The 13,977-nt window shown below is 34.9% G+C and overlaps 1 protein-coding gene across 1 annotated transcript; it reads left to right on the plus strand.

Annotated features, from left to right (window-relative positions):
• The first annotated feature begins 4,327 nt into the window (after positions 1-4,327).
• LOC132051538 (7-deoxyloganetic acid glucosyltransferase-like) lies at positions 4,328-7,160 on the plus strand. The gene is made up of 2 exons (XM_059442671.1): positions 4,328-5,061; positions 5,929-7,160. Exons 1-2 carry the CDS (start codon positions 4,557-4,559, stop codon positions 6,861-6,863), a joined length of 1,440 nt encoding a protein of 479 aa, XP_059298654.1. The 5' UTR covers positions 4,328-4,556; the 3' UTR covers positions 6,864-7,160.
• The last annotated feature ends 6,817 nt before the right edge of the window (positions 7,161-13,977 follow it).

Consider the following 13,977-nt stretch of genomic DNA (forward strand, 5'->3'; position numbering starts at 1 on the left):
TAAGGATGTTCAATTATACTAACTAACTAACTAAGACTTTAACGGAAAATTATATTAACTATCTAAATTTGCGAATTAATAATTGTTAATTAATTATTATACTAACTACAATTAACTAGAAAATAATTAACAAATAAACAAATAACAATTAACTATCAAATAATTAACAAATAAATAATTAATTAATGAAACTATTAACAAATATTTAATAACTAATTAATAAATAATTAACAAATAAACAATTAGTTAATCCGACAATTAAGGTTTACGAAATAAATAATCAACTAATAAACAATTACCTAACAAACAATTAACAATTAATTAATAATTTAAAAAAAAATGAAAAAATAAACAGTGGACTGCCCATTGCGCACAGAAAAAGTGGGCAATATTTTTTTTCGTAATCCGCAACTATTACACAACAATCATGCATAGGATAGTAATATATTGAAAAATGTAATACAAAATTCGTAGTGAAATACCTAGAATGAAGGTGGTTTTTAGTTTTTGAAATCGAGTTTTACGCCGCTTTATTTCGAGATCAAAGCTTTGACTTGTTCCTTGCCTTGAATATACCAGGAATATTAACTTTTGGGTTAAAAAACTATTCGAAAACGATGTTTTTAGATCGTGGGGACCACTGAAAATGAGGAAGCTCGTGCGTTTTTTTTTTTTTTTTTTTTTTTTTTTGAAAATGGGGGTCGCGTGGGGAAGACGAGTGGCGTTTTTAGTAAACCCCTATTGCGCACAAAATTAGTGCGCAATAGGGCCAAAGTGTAAATTTACACTTTGGTCCTATTGTGCACTAATATTGTGCGCAAAGGGTACTTTGTTTTTTTTTTTGTTTTTTTAGCAGGGTATTTTGGTAACTTTAGACACTTTTTGAATTAAAAAAGTTGCGGACTCCTATCTTGATGTTTCCACTCTATTAGATATTATTATAATCTTTTAGCTTCTCAGTGCATCGCCTTCATTTCGCAGTTTGTTTGCGATTTAGTAATTAAGTGTGAATTATAATATAAGAATTGTTTGTGTGTTTGTTAAAAATCGAGACAGGGACGAGAATTCAGAGAAATAAGAATAATGGGGGAATTCTTTCTGCTTTTCATTCATCATAATGGACTCCTTATATACAAGTAAGGTCTTCTTTGCTCTAGTCTAATAAAGTAACCTTATTCTAATAGAACTATAAATTCTATATTACCAAATTACAAATTTACCATAAATAGACCAAACCTATGTCACGACCCAATCTAGGGCCATGACAAGTGACCGGGCTTACCCAGCCCGATGCCCCAACATATGCTACTTGTACTCAATATGGCGATCGGTAGTTTTTTTTTTTCTTTACTATGTCCGAAAATTCTAAATAAAATACTAAAGTCAATATGTAACTCAAGACGTCTTAAAGCGTACCGTCATATATACACATACATAAATATATACATGACATAGGACAAGGCGGGCCGAAGAGGCTACCACTACTTTTGTACAACAATGTAGTGACCTACGTAACTAAACGGTACCCATAACACCCACGCCGTTCGCAGACTACTAAAAAGTATGACCCGCAAAATATATACACAAAATTATACTCAAAATAGGAACGACCTCCGAACAAGTGGAGTCGTCCGACTCCTAGTTCGAATCCCCCTAAGTAGCCGGATCGCCGAGTCGCGTCCTGGACTGCGGGCATGAAACGCCCCGAAGAAAGGGGTCATTACGGAATATGTGAATATGTAAAGCGGGAATAAATGATAACCATCGCACAATTTAGGAAAGAAGGAATCATAACCAACCCAATACACGACCTCCGCCGGAAGAAATGTGAATATGTACACAAAATCTCAAGCGAGGCTTCAAGTAAATAATTACAATCTAACTAACATTTTCAAAATAAATAATGTAATCTAACACACCTCCCTTTAAGTGAATAATGCAATGCAACACACGTGCCGCTTCCGGCAAATTAATGATGGCCCCTTAGGCGACCGCGGCGACTCTATATCAATAATGGCCCTTCGGGCGTACCGCTTCCCGCCTCTATATCAATAATGGCCCCTTCGGGCATGAATGCAAATATGCAAATGTATGGAAATCTCTTTTAAAGAAAATCCATAACATAAACTAAGGCCATGTGTCACCTAGCACACTCAGACATAAACTGAGGCCATAGCACACTCAGGCATAAGCTGAGGCCATAGCACACTCAGGTATAAGCTGAGGCCATATACTATATAGCACACTTAGTCACGTCATGAAATCACCTAATAGCTTAGGCTCGAAAATCTCGCACCCCCTTCGGAGTGGTTTGGAAGTCTAAATAATAAAATCTCGCTCCTTCGGAGTGGTTTTGAAAATCGACTTTATGTTTCCTTTAGTACAAAACTAGTTTTCTTGAAATCATTAGTAAATCACAAACACGTTTCAAGTAAATCCGAGTTAGTCTACGAAAGTTACGAGTTGTTGAAGTACGGAACCTAAAAAACATTTCATAAGCCATATTTCGAAATTCAAGTATCATTCATATTAGGAAACTTCCGAATAATGATATGGACCAAATCAAATAGGGACTTTAAGATCATATTTACGTATCAAAATATTCATCAAAGACTTTAGCCTATCGATTTTCTTTCGAACAACATTCGAAATATACCAACTAAAATCTTTGAACATCATGTATATACATATCAAACCACATGGAGTATTTATGGAAATCAAAGACATCGGCCATCCTAGTGGCGCTAAGAATAAAATTTTCCTTAGAATCATACATATACGTTATTTGTTCATTTCATAAAGGTCATGCCAAAAGAAGGAAAGGTAGGCTCTACACACACATCGCCGACTATTCGTGAATCCTTTTCGCCTCGTTGCCTTTAGCCTATTTATATAAAAGTAACGTTATCGTTAGTAACTATATTTCCGGTCCACAATTCTATAACCCATTTCTTATTGAACCTATAGTTTAGTTTATATTTCCTCGTTTAAGGCTTTCTATTATCTAAAAATCTAGCGAAAATCCGGCAAAGACTTCCCTATACATTCGCCTATCCAAATTTTCAATCGCCCTCCTGTTGACATAGAAATACCAACAACAACATATGGATATAATCATATCTTCAATTCCTTCAACTCAACGAAAACAACAACATATTCATATCAACAAAATTTCAACTTTAACTTTCTAATCCTTTCGCCATATAATCCATGATAATAACAACCATACTACTAATTAAACTAAATTTACCATAGCTAGTTTAAATTGGTCCTGACTCAAACTCCACTTCCATATTAACATACACAACTCTTGCAATTTCTTCCACATCCACCAATTCATACAAAGACTAATCATCTTCTAAAACATGTAGGAAAATATTAAACCTTACCTTAATAGTAACGCCGTGAATAGTGACGTGAATAGTGACGCCGTGAACAGTGCACCGCAGTGAATAGTAGCGCCGTGAACAGTTCGCCGTGAACAGTAGCGCCGCCGTGAACAGTGGCGCCGTTGTGAACAGTAGCCGTGAACAGTGCCCGAACTCCTCTCTCCCTCTAGGCTTGAGAGCCCCTCTCTCTAAAACCTAATTTGCAAGATTAATTGTAGTGTAAGTGATGACTTAGTCATCCACTTATGCTCATGTATAATCTTTACAAAGTGGACATGTGTCAATTTTCATGACATGTGTCCATCTTTATTCAAGGCCAACCAAATCTCGCCACGTGTCGTGGGACCCACTTCCGATAATTAACTTACTTAATTACTAATCCCTACTTAATAATCTAATCACAATTTATTAATTCCTAATCTCCAATATTAATATTTCTATACTAAATAAAATTTATAAGCAATTTTTGTGATAATCAAAGTTGAAAATTAAAAGCTCTTATTTCACATCCGAAAATAATTCCGCCTTTAACTCGAGTCGATTTGCTTGAGGATAATTCGTCGTATAAATGTACGGGGTATAACAACCTATTAGTCTATTACAATTACACTAGAATAGGATTCCCATCAACGTAGGGATTCATCGACTTAACCGACGTGATCGGACAAACTAGTCCGGTCACACCCGACCTCAATAGTGTTGAATAATTAATTAAAGGAACACTATATGGTGAGAAAACAAGAATTAGCGACGGATGATTTTTGTTGTTAAACAGTAAAAAATTATCATCAATTCTATTTAATAACGAATTAACAAGAAGTCGTATTAGCTATGGGCAATTCAATGACATATTAGTGATGAAATTCGTAGCTATGTTCTGTTTTTGTATTGTTGTTATATATATATGACCAACCAACTAATGCATGGATCGGTTGTACATAGATTATTTTTTCTTAATTAATCCTGTCAACCAAATGTTACTGCGCAATTTCACGTTGGGATTACTTTTCACATGTCCTTCAGCCAAACATTAATCTCCCTTGTTACTCCATCGACCCGTCAAACCAACAAGAAAGGCACTACTTCTCTTCTACTATAAATAATCAGTATATCAAGATTAAACCCTCAACCAGAATTTTAATTTGCAGTGTCCAAAAGAAATTAAGAATGGCACTAATTCCTCACGTACTCATATTCCCCTTGCCTCTTCAAGGTCCAGTAAATTGCATGCTAAAACTAGCAGAACTCTTATGCCTTCACCAAGAAATTCATGTCACTTTCCTCAACACTGAACATATCCAACAACGCTTGTTAAATTGCACGGACGTTCAAATCCGTTTCGAAAAATATCCGAATTTCAAATTCGTGACAATTCCAGATGGACTGCCAGAAGATAATCCAAGAAATGGAGAGCAGGTAGGGAAACTTATTGAAGGTGTAGAGGAAGTGAGCAACCCACTGTTGAGAGAGATGGTAGCTTGTGGTTCACTTGGACCAAATTCTGAAAAGCCAATCACTTGTCTCATAGTTGATGGTATTTTTACATTTGCTGTTGATGTAGCTAAAGAAGTTGGAATTCCACTTCTTTATTTTGATACTATAAGTCCTTGTGGTCTCTGGACTTATTTGGCTGTTCCAAAACTCATTGAAGCTGGTGAAATTCCTTTCAAAGGTTAGTCTAAATAATTAGCCTTCTTGAATTTCAAGAAAGTTTTGAATTTTTGCTTTATTTGTTTCCTCCATATTTGAATTCTCTAAATTTAATTATATATATCAAGAATCATCAAAGACTCTTTTCAAGTCTGATTGAGCATAAGCTAAATTCTTCTCCATAGTTGTATCTTTAAAAGATGTCTTATCCATGTTCAAAAATAAAAGATTTTTTTTTTAAATATGGCCCAAAATAAGTTTTAGATATTTTTATGGCGGTAAATTATCTCATAAAATTAAATTGTTTAAATAAAATTCATGGAGGCCAATGGGCCTTGGACAAACTAATAAGGAAAGTAAGATAATTTTTTTGGGACGGAGTGAGTATCTTTTTAAAATGCTTATCCATGTAAAAGAATAAAGACAAGTATTCAAAGGTGATACAAGGCTGATAAGTGATGAGAAATAAAAAAATTCATGGAGGCCGCTTGTCCACATATTTCTACTCAAGATGACTCTTTGTCTAAGCCATATAAAGCTTCTTTGTTTTGAGGCCGCTTGTCCACATATTTCTACTCAAGATGACTCTTTGTCTAAGCCATATAAAGCTTCTTTGTTTTGAGTCATACGCTATTATCGTTTTCCTTTTCTTAGGCACAATATTGGAAATGGATAAGTAATATGTACATTTTGACTGAACACGAAATTTAAGGGAGAAAGAAACACTTTTGAAATTTATGTATTTGCACAAACTTAAAAGAAAAGCACATCACATAAATTGAGACACGGAGAGAGCATATTTTTTCACTTTTCTTACTTATAGTATACACAGTATATACTAAAAAAATGATAATTTTAGTTTCACTCTGTTTTGGCTTGGTATGTACAGGAAATGACTTAGATGCATTAATAAATAGTTTGCCAGGAATGGAAGGTATCATCAGGCGCAGAGACCTTCCCAGTTTCTGCCGTACACCTGACCTTAATTCCCCAATTATCCAACATGTAATCAAGGAAGGCAAACATATTGTCCAAGCCCAGGGTCTAATATTCAACACATTTGAAGGCCTTGAAGGGCCCATTCTCTCACAATTCCAATCCCATTGTCCAAACATCTATGCCATTGGGCCTCTTCACATTCAAATGAAGGCGAAAATATCTTCGAAGTGTTTACCAAACACAACAACATCCAATAGCCTTTGGAAAGACGATATGAGTTGTCTGGATTGGCTCGACACGCAACCAGAGAAATCAGTTCTATTTGTTAGCATTGGAAGCCTTGCAACAATGAGTATGGCCCAATTCTTGGAATTTTGGTATGGTTTAGTGAATAGTAAGATTAGGTTCTTGTGGGTCCAAAGGCCTGGTTCAATTGTTGGGCTTGAAGTGGAGGACAACATTAATGTTCCCATAGCATTGTCTGAAAGTACAAAGGAGAGGGGTTGTATTGTAAGTTGGGCTCCACAAGAAGAGGTTCTAGCTCATCCATCAATTGGTGGGTTCTTAACACATAGTGGATGGAACTCAACTTTGGAAAGTATAGTAGAGGGAGTACCAATGATTTGTTGGCCTTATTTTGTTGATCAACAAGTAAATAGTAGGTATGTTGGGGAGGTGTGGAAGCTTGGGTTAGACATGAAAGATGTATGTGATAGAGACACAATTGAGAGGATGGTGAGAGAAGTGATGGAGGTAAGGAAAATTGAATTTTTGGAAAGGGCTAAATGTATGAGCAGTTTGGCAATAGCAAGTGTTAGTGAAGGTGGCTCATCATACCAAGATTTGGACCGTTTGATTGAGGATATTAGGCTGATGAGGATATAACATCCTCAAATGCCTAAATAATTTTTTGGGCTCTTCATGATGCTGGGCTAATGTTCTTTCATTTGGTCAATAAACAGTGTAAAATTGAAAGTTTATTTTTAATATAATGGGTAAGTGAAAATGAACAGAGGGAGTGCATCTTATTGTATGAATCATTTGAAATACATGTATTTAGTTAAGTCATCACCTAATACTTGGATGTATTCTTGCAACCTTTCATATATTTTGTATCTTATAAATAGTGGACTCTTTGTCAAATAAAGACACGCCCGAGGAAATAAGAAAAACTCTCTCTTTCTCTCTTTACATTTTTTGTCTATATTTTATTTCATATTACTTTTATTTTACAATAACCAAAAAAAAAAAAAAGGATTTATTAATAAAGCTATTATTTGGCATGGCACCATCAGTGTTTTAAAAGACAGTTTTAGGACTCGCCCCGAAGCGGGGCATTGGCAAAACACCACGGGGCTCACATGCGGGGTTTAATTCTTGTGAGGCATACGTCCTTATATGTTAAATTCTTTAATTAAAATCGTTGACCCTAATAACAAATGAATGATACTTAATGGTTTTTCATTTATAGAAATAAGAAGATTGGTATAGCTCAAATAACAAGTCGTAGTATTGCATATTTACTATTTGAGAACATCGTGAGGGTGAATATCACTTAATATTTCTTTTAAAAATACATCACCGAATTGTACATTTTCACTTGTCATTGGTCTTTTGTCTTATGTATCAAAATTATCATATTTTATTAGCTATTTGAAAGTAATTTTATTTTTATTCATGAAGGAGTCGCATTTTCATTATATCCCTGATAAAGTTTATTGATTATTTTCTTGTAAGGAGATAAAATGAATAGTATGATAGTAATCTTTGTTTTAAGAAATTGTGATTTTTTCATTGTTTGAAAGATGTTAGAGTTAATTTGCATTTTATAATAGTTTTTATTTCATTGTATTGTTTATACTTGTAAAATTCTGTTATACTATATAATTACAAGTTGTAAGTGGCGTATAATGAATTATTTTGATTAGTTTTTTGTGAGGATCGAGCACGCGCGCACCCACCCACCCACCCACCCACACACACACACACACACACACACATATATATACCCCTTATCTCATACTACTCTCTCGATACAGAATCTAATGTTTTGAAAAAAAAAACAATACAAAAATTTAAAGCGGACTCCCCATTCATTAGATAGAGAAGATCACCAAGATTTCGCGATCCGCTGCCGAATTTATTCCAATTCCAAGAGCTTTTAATTATATTATTTTATGGGATACTAAAAATTAAAAATATAATGAGTTTAATACTAAAAATCTTAAGATTGAACTCCTAAAAATTAAATCCTGAATCCGCCTCTACTCATAGTGTTCACTTGTACGCTTGTCTAGCCAGGGCCGGCTGAAAGGCCAAGCAATTGAGGCATTGCCTTTAGGCTTCAAAATTTTGAGGCCTCATTTTTTTTCAACCAATGGTAGCTTTTATGGTTGATTTTCTTTAAAAAATATTGAACATTTTAAGATAAAAAGGTACAAAATTATATCTATCTATCGATCTATCTTCTGTATATTATACTTCATCCGTCCAAGTTTACTCGTCCACTATTAATTTGACATACCCCTTAAGAAACACTAAATAATATAGTAATTTCACTACGTAAATGTCGTCTGCCTTTCTCTTTGCAGTGTATTTTTTTTTATAGTACTAGCCATATATGCCCGTGCGATGCACGGGCCGAACATGTTTATTCACTTTAATTAACCAGTCTTTAAGGTTTGTATTTTGTAAGTAATTTTTAAAAATTTCTCATTGTCATGCTAATGAAAGTTGTTCGTCGATGTGAAAAATAAAATTAGTATGAAGGTGAGGGAAAATTAATATTTTGATTCTAGATTTTTTCTTTTAAATTGTTTAATATGTTATATGTATACCGACAAGTTAATATCTATCTCAATTAATTAACCATTGAGGATCCAAACATAAGAACCATTGTGTTGTATATATTGAATTTTTTAAAAACAAAACTAATAAAATATTTTTATTAAATTAATCAAAAAAATTAGTGACATTATAATTTTTTATATTAACAATTATAGATAAAATGAATTGTTACGGAAATCAAAATTAGAAAGATATATATCGTAAATCACCAAATTTTAATTCCGAAATGAAAATATGAAATAATACATTTTTATAAATGTAAAAAACAATAATCAGAGAATACAAAGAAGAGTAAGATAAATAAAGTATTGACAAAGAAGGAAAATGGGGATAAAAGTAATTGTCCATGTTAACATATCAAGACAAAGAAATTTTTCTTCTTCTTATTTTACCCTTCACATTAGTTACTGATTTTACTTCATTTATTAATTCTTAAAGAACGTAATAAGAGGGAGAAGAGAGGTAGTACATTGATTTAGTTTAAACACTCAGCGTGTGAAATGTGTTTACCTATTGTTCTTATCATCCTAACTAATCCTAATTAGGGGACGCTCGTGTTTTCTGGAAAAGTACATCCTCTAAGGGGTCACATGAGTAAATATTTTATACGTAAAAAGAAAATAAATATTAAGTATTATGATGACCTATGTCTATGTGGGATAAAAAAGTAGTTGGTTAAAGAGTACAAGTTATATAGCTTTTAGTATAAGAATTCATTAAGTGTACAATTTTTGAAGCGGTTGGCCGTGAAAAGTCAAAAGTGAACAAGTAAATGTGCACGAGGAAATAAATAAGTGCATACGTGTATACATAAAGAAAATAAGTATTAAGTACTATGACATATACTATGTGGGATAAAAAAGTAGTTGGTTAAAGAGTACAAATTATATAGCTTTTAGTATAAGAATTCATTAAGTGTACAATTTTTGAAGCGGATGGTACAAGGAGGGACAACCGTGTTCGTCCCTCCACCGCTCTTATATATAATAGAAATAGAAATTTTGGTTGGAGAGCTTTTGTTTCCTATATCATGTGCTTACCTTGCTATTATATTCAGTCACGATTCCACGTCATTAGCCTCCTCTCTAATTTCTAAAATTGAGATTTTTCACTAATGCTAATTTCTAACACGTGCCTTGCAAGTATATGCCGAATCACGTGGTACATAATTTTATAAAATAATATAAGTATTATTAAATTAAAGTAATTAATAAATATATATACATGAAAGAATGAAGTACAAATTTTAATGATGCTCAGCAGATTGTTGTTGATGACTTGTTTATCAAGATCAAGATGATCGGATATTGTCTAAACCTGCTAGATGAAAATATTTAATTAGATACATGTTATTTCATTTTACTTTTTATTTTAATTTATGAGTTAAAAATGTAATGAAGTGTATTGTCACGCCTCAAATTTGGAGGACCGGACGGGCACACGGTGCCTTAAAACTTGACATCCATTTCATTCTTAACCTTAGACAATGCATACAGCGTGATAATCTAAATCTCATAATGAAATCATAAATAATCGACTTAATAGCAAAAATCTTTCAAGATTTTATACATGAATTTGTGAATACAATAAAAATGCTCTAAATATTAATATATGACCCATAATGTACATGGAGCTTCTATGACAAGGATTACCTATATACATAACTCTAAATAGACGCAAAGTATTCACTAGAATAGTAGCAGAAGAATAGTAGCAGTCTCACCCCATGGCTGAGAGATTAGGGAGGTGCCAGCGAAGGTCCACGCCGTCTGGATTATCAATGTCTGTGTCCTTGAAGAGATATAGCGCTGCCGGCACACGAGTACATAATGGAGAGTACTCTTATGCTTCATAAGCTCCCTCACATGAAATGGGACAAGAAAATATAGATATGAAAGGATAAAATGAAATTTAAAATGATAACCATTTAATTTCATAAAGCAAATAAGAGTTTGAGCTTAAGCAAACATAGCATTTTCATTCGTGGGAGATCCTAGCAACTGACATGACATTAGCTACCATGTATACCTCACGATGCTCCGATCTTTAGCCTGAGATGGATAGGGCGTCTCATCATAATGACGTGTGATTTCGACAATAATGCTAGCAAATTATAAATTCCAACCAAGGGAGACTTGTTTACCCAAAAAAATGTCTGAGTTGAATTTGTTAGTGGCTTGAAGGATACATGAATTGATTTGTTATGAATAAGTAATAAGTAACAGGTTATGAAATCAGATAATTATAGAGAGAAAATGTAAAAAAGTAAGCCTGGGCCGTTTGAGCTAGGAGGAAATCCTTTGGTGAAGATAACTCTGAATAAGCACTTAGCCTTGAAAAAGACTATGAATCCATTACAATTAGAAGACAAAAAGAACTATAATTTTGTAAGTGTGTATATGAATTGTTAAGCTAGAAATCTGATGCCCTTTTAAATTGAATTTAGGTTCCAATAAGTGGTAATCATCCTCAACAAGCTGTAAATTGTGCTTCATAATGAAAATAGTAATCAATATATGCTACTTAATTGCATAATTGTAACATTTGACTACAAATCCGGATCGGCTATGTAACGCCTGATACTCATAAATGATCTGTGGCAATTGCTTCGTATACTTTGCTCCGGGTTCCTGCGAAACCATTGCCTTCGAGTTCTACCATGTGATGTGTCATCGTCCACTCTCTTCTGGCACGTGTTTGCTCCATCCTATGCCACGTGTAATGTACTATTTTCATTGTATACATATAGTCCCCCCACTTTTTGGTGGATTATTGAAATGTAATCGGGAAGCGGATTTGACCTTATCTCCAACTCGAAACGATTCGAAATTGTTAACCCTTAAGGTGGGAAAAAAATTGAAACGTTCCCACTGCCTTGTGATTTAATGTGTGTCCTTTCAGTTCTGATGTTTCGGCCACGTCCCACACTATAACTAGCCAAAATGGACGTTTCGGGTTTTTTGAACCGTTTCGTGATGATGTGATTTTATGACCAAAATCCCAAATCCTTCTTTTTTCTCTTTTAATCACACTAAAGCAATATTATATTCTTAACTGAAATCCTCTCCAACCCCTTCTTTAATTTCTCGATTCTTTGCTCTTTTCCCTGATCATGTTCTTCATCTTAACATAAAAGAGTGGCCAAAATGCGACCTTCAACTTCCGCTGCTCCAAATGTTCCATCTTCTTCATCTATTCCCCCACGATCGGCCGCCGGTGATGGCGCCGATGGTGGTCAAACTCTAACCCCCGTCATTGAAACAATCTTCCCTTTCGTCCTTGGTACATACCGTTTCACCGATGACTTCATCCCAAAGGCTCTCCCTCCAACGTCCAGAAGGCGAAATGGTCAGGTACCCTTCTATTACTATCGCTTCTCCGATCGGTCCTGAATTGTATAGCGGAGATCTCTTTTATGAAGCATTATCCCTGGTCTAGATGATGGCGTAATCACTCCGAGACCTGGTTTTCCAATATGCATACATACCCGTTCACATTTGGTTTGGAACCAACGATTGACCGGTAATAATTGGAATGTACAAACATTGCAACGTTTGCCTTGCTTAAGTTGGTCCGTCTGTGTGGAGGGTGGTGACTTACATCTGATCCCTGGCTAATGAGGCCAAGTTGCTTTTTGTTCTGGAGGACCTTATTCGGCTCTATACTCCCAGAATCTTCCGAGTTGGAATCATCACCATTTCAAAATGAGGCAAGTCTTCGTTTATTACCAGCTTGGAAGAAGACAATGACTGAGGCTGGATGGAAAGATTTGTTGTCGTTCCTACGACGGTAATCATAGAAAAGAAACATATGCGTTTTCCGGAGGCATGGAATTTATCTTGTAAGTACTAACCCTTTAAATGCCAGTTCATTCCTCCTTTAATGATTTATAACTTCTTATTTCTTGTAGCTGCCAAAATTATTCTCGAAAATTACATGCATTTTGCTGATTGGGTTCAAGCGCTCTTGAACATTTCAAGCCATGACTCCCGAACATGGAAAGAGATCTCTCGAAACTGATGGAAAGCAAAGAACCATGGTAAGTTATATAGCTTTATTCTCCCCTACTAATTTAAAAATTTATTCTCCCCTACTAATTTAAAAACTTATTCTATCTCTTTTGTTCTAAAATTCACTCGGTCTTTTAGGTTTACCCAAAGGAACCATTCGATCGAGGGTTGTTATGACCGACTCCATTCTTGATCAGGTAGATTCCTCTCAAGATCACCTAAGTGTTTACCCCGAAATTAGGTAATAAGATGAATTTGTAAATGAGGTATAGGATATGTGGATACTTTAATCTATTTGGATTAATGAGGAATGAATTAAGCAGATTCGTTATAATGACTTATAAATCTACGTGCTAATAATTTGAATGGACACGTTAATACTATGGATTTGAGTTAGATATATATATATATATATATATATATATGTATATTTAGATGCTATATCGATTAATATGGTCAAATGAAGTTAACACTACGAACCAGACCAAAATTAGAAAGAGAGAGAGTGATAGAGAGAGAGAAAGCTTCAATATAAATTCTAATACAATGTTTTTTTATCTGAAAAGCTCACCCTTAAAAGTAGCCAAGTGCCCCCTATTTATAGTTTTTCTCTATGGGCCTTTCATACATCATAAAGCCCTTTTAGAATAAAGGAAGCCCTAATATGGATAAGGTTGGGTCGTACGGTCGGACACTGTCTGACCCGGTATGATAGGTGGCAAAACGATTTTCACGCGTGGCAGTGAATAGCGATTAGCAAGACGACGGCCACGATGCATAACGCCACGTGAAGAAATCGGACTAACGGCCACGACCAACTCGGTCATGTAAATCGGACCAACGACGATCAACTCGGCCATGTAGAAACCGGACTAGCGATAGTAGTTTTGCCCCGGATAAAACATCGGACACTGATTTTCCTCCGCTTCTTCGATCGGCACTCTGATGCACAATTCCAGGGTACGAACGCTCGTGCTTGTTTTCTTCCTTTTTTTCCTCCGGCTCAGGTCAAACGTTCCGGTTTTCCTCTCGTGTCCCCCCTTTCGGGCCGGGGTTTGGAATTAGGGGAAATGGATGATCCGGGGTTTCCCGGGCCCTTCCTTTTTTTTATTTTTTCGGGGAAAAGTTCGTCACATCCTTTT

Source organism: Lycium ferocissimum, chromosome 4 (assembly GCF_029784015.1).
Source record: "Lycium ferocissimum isolate CSIRO_LF1 chromosome 4, AGI_CSIRO_Lferr_CH_V1, whole genome shotgun sequence".
In the NCBI taxonomy this organism is placed as follows: Eukaryota; Viridiplantae; Streptophyta; class Magnoliopsida; order Solanales; family Solanaceae; genus Lycium; species Lycium ferocissimum.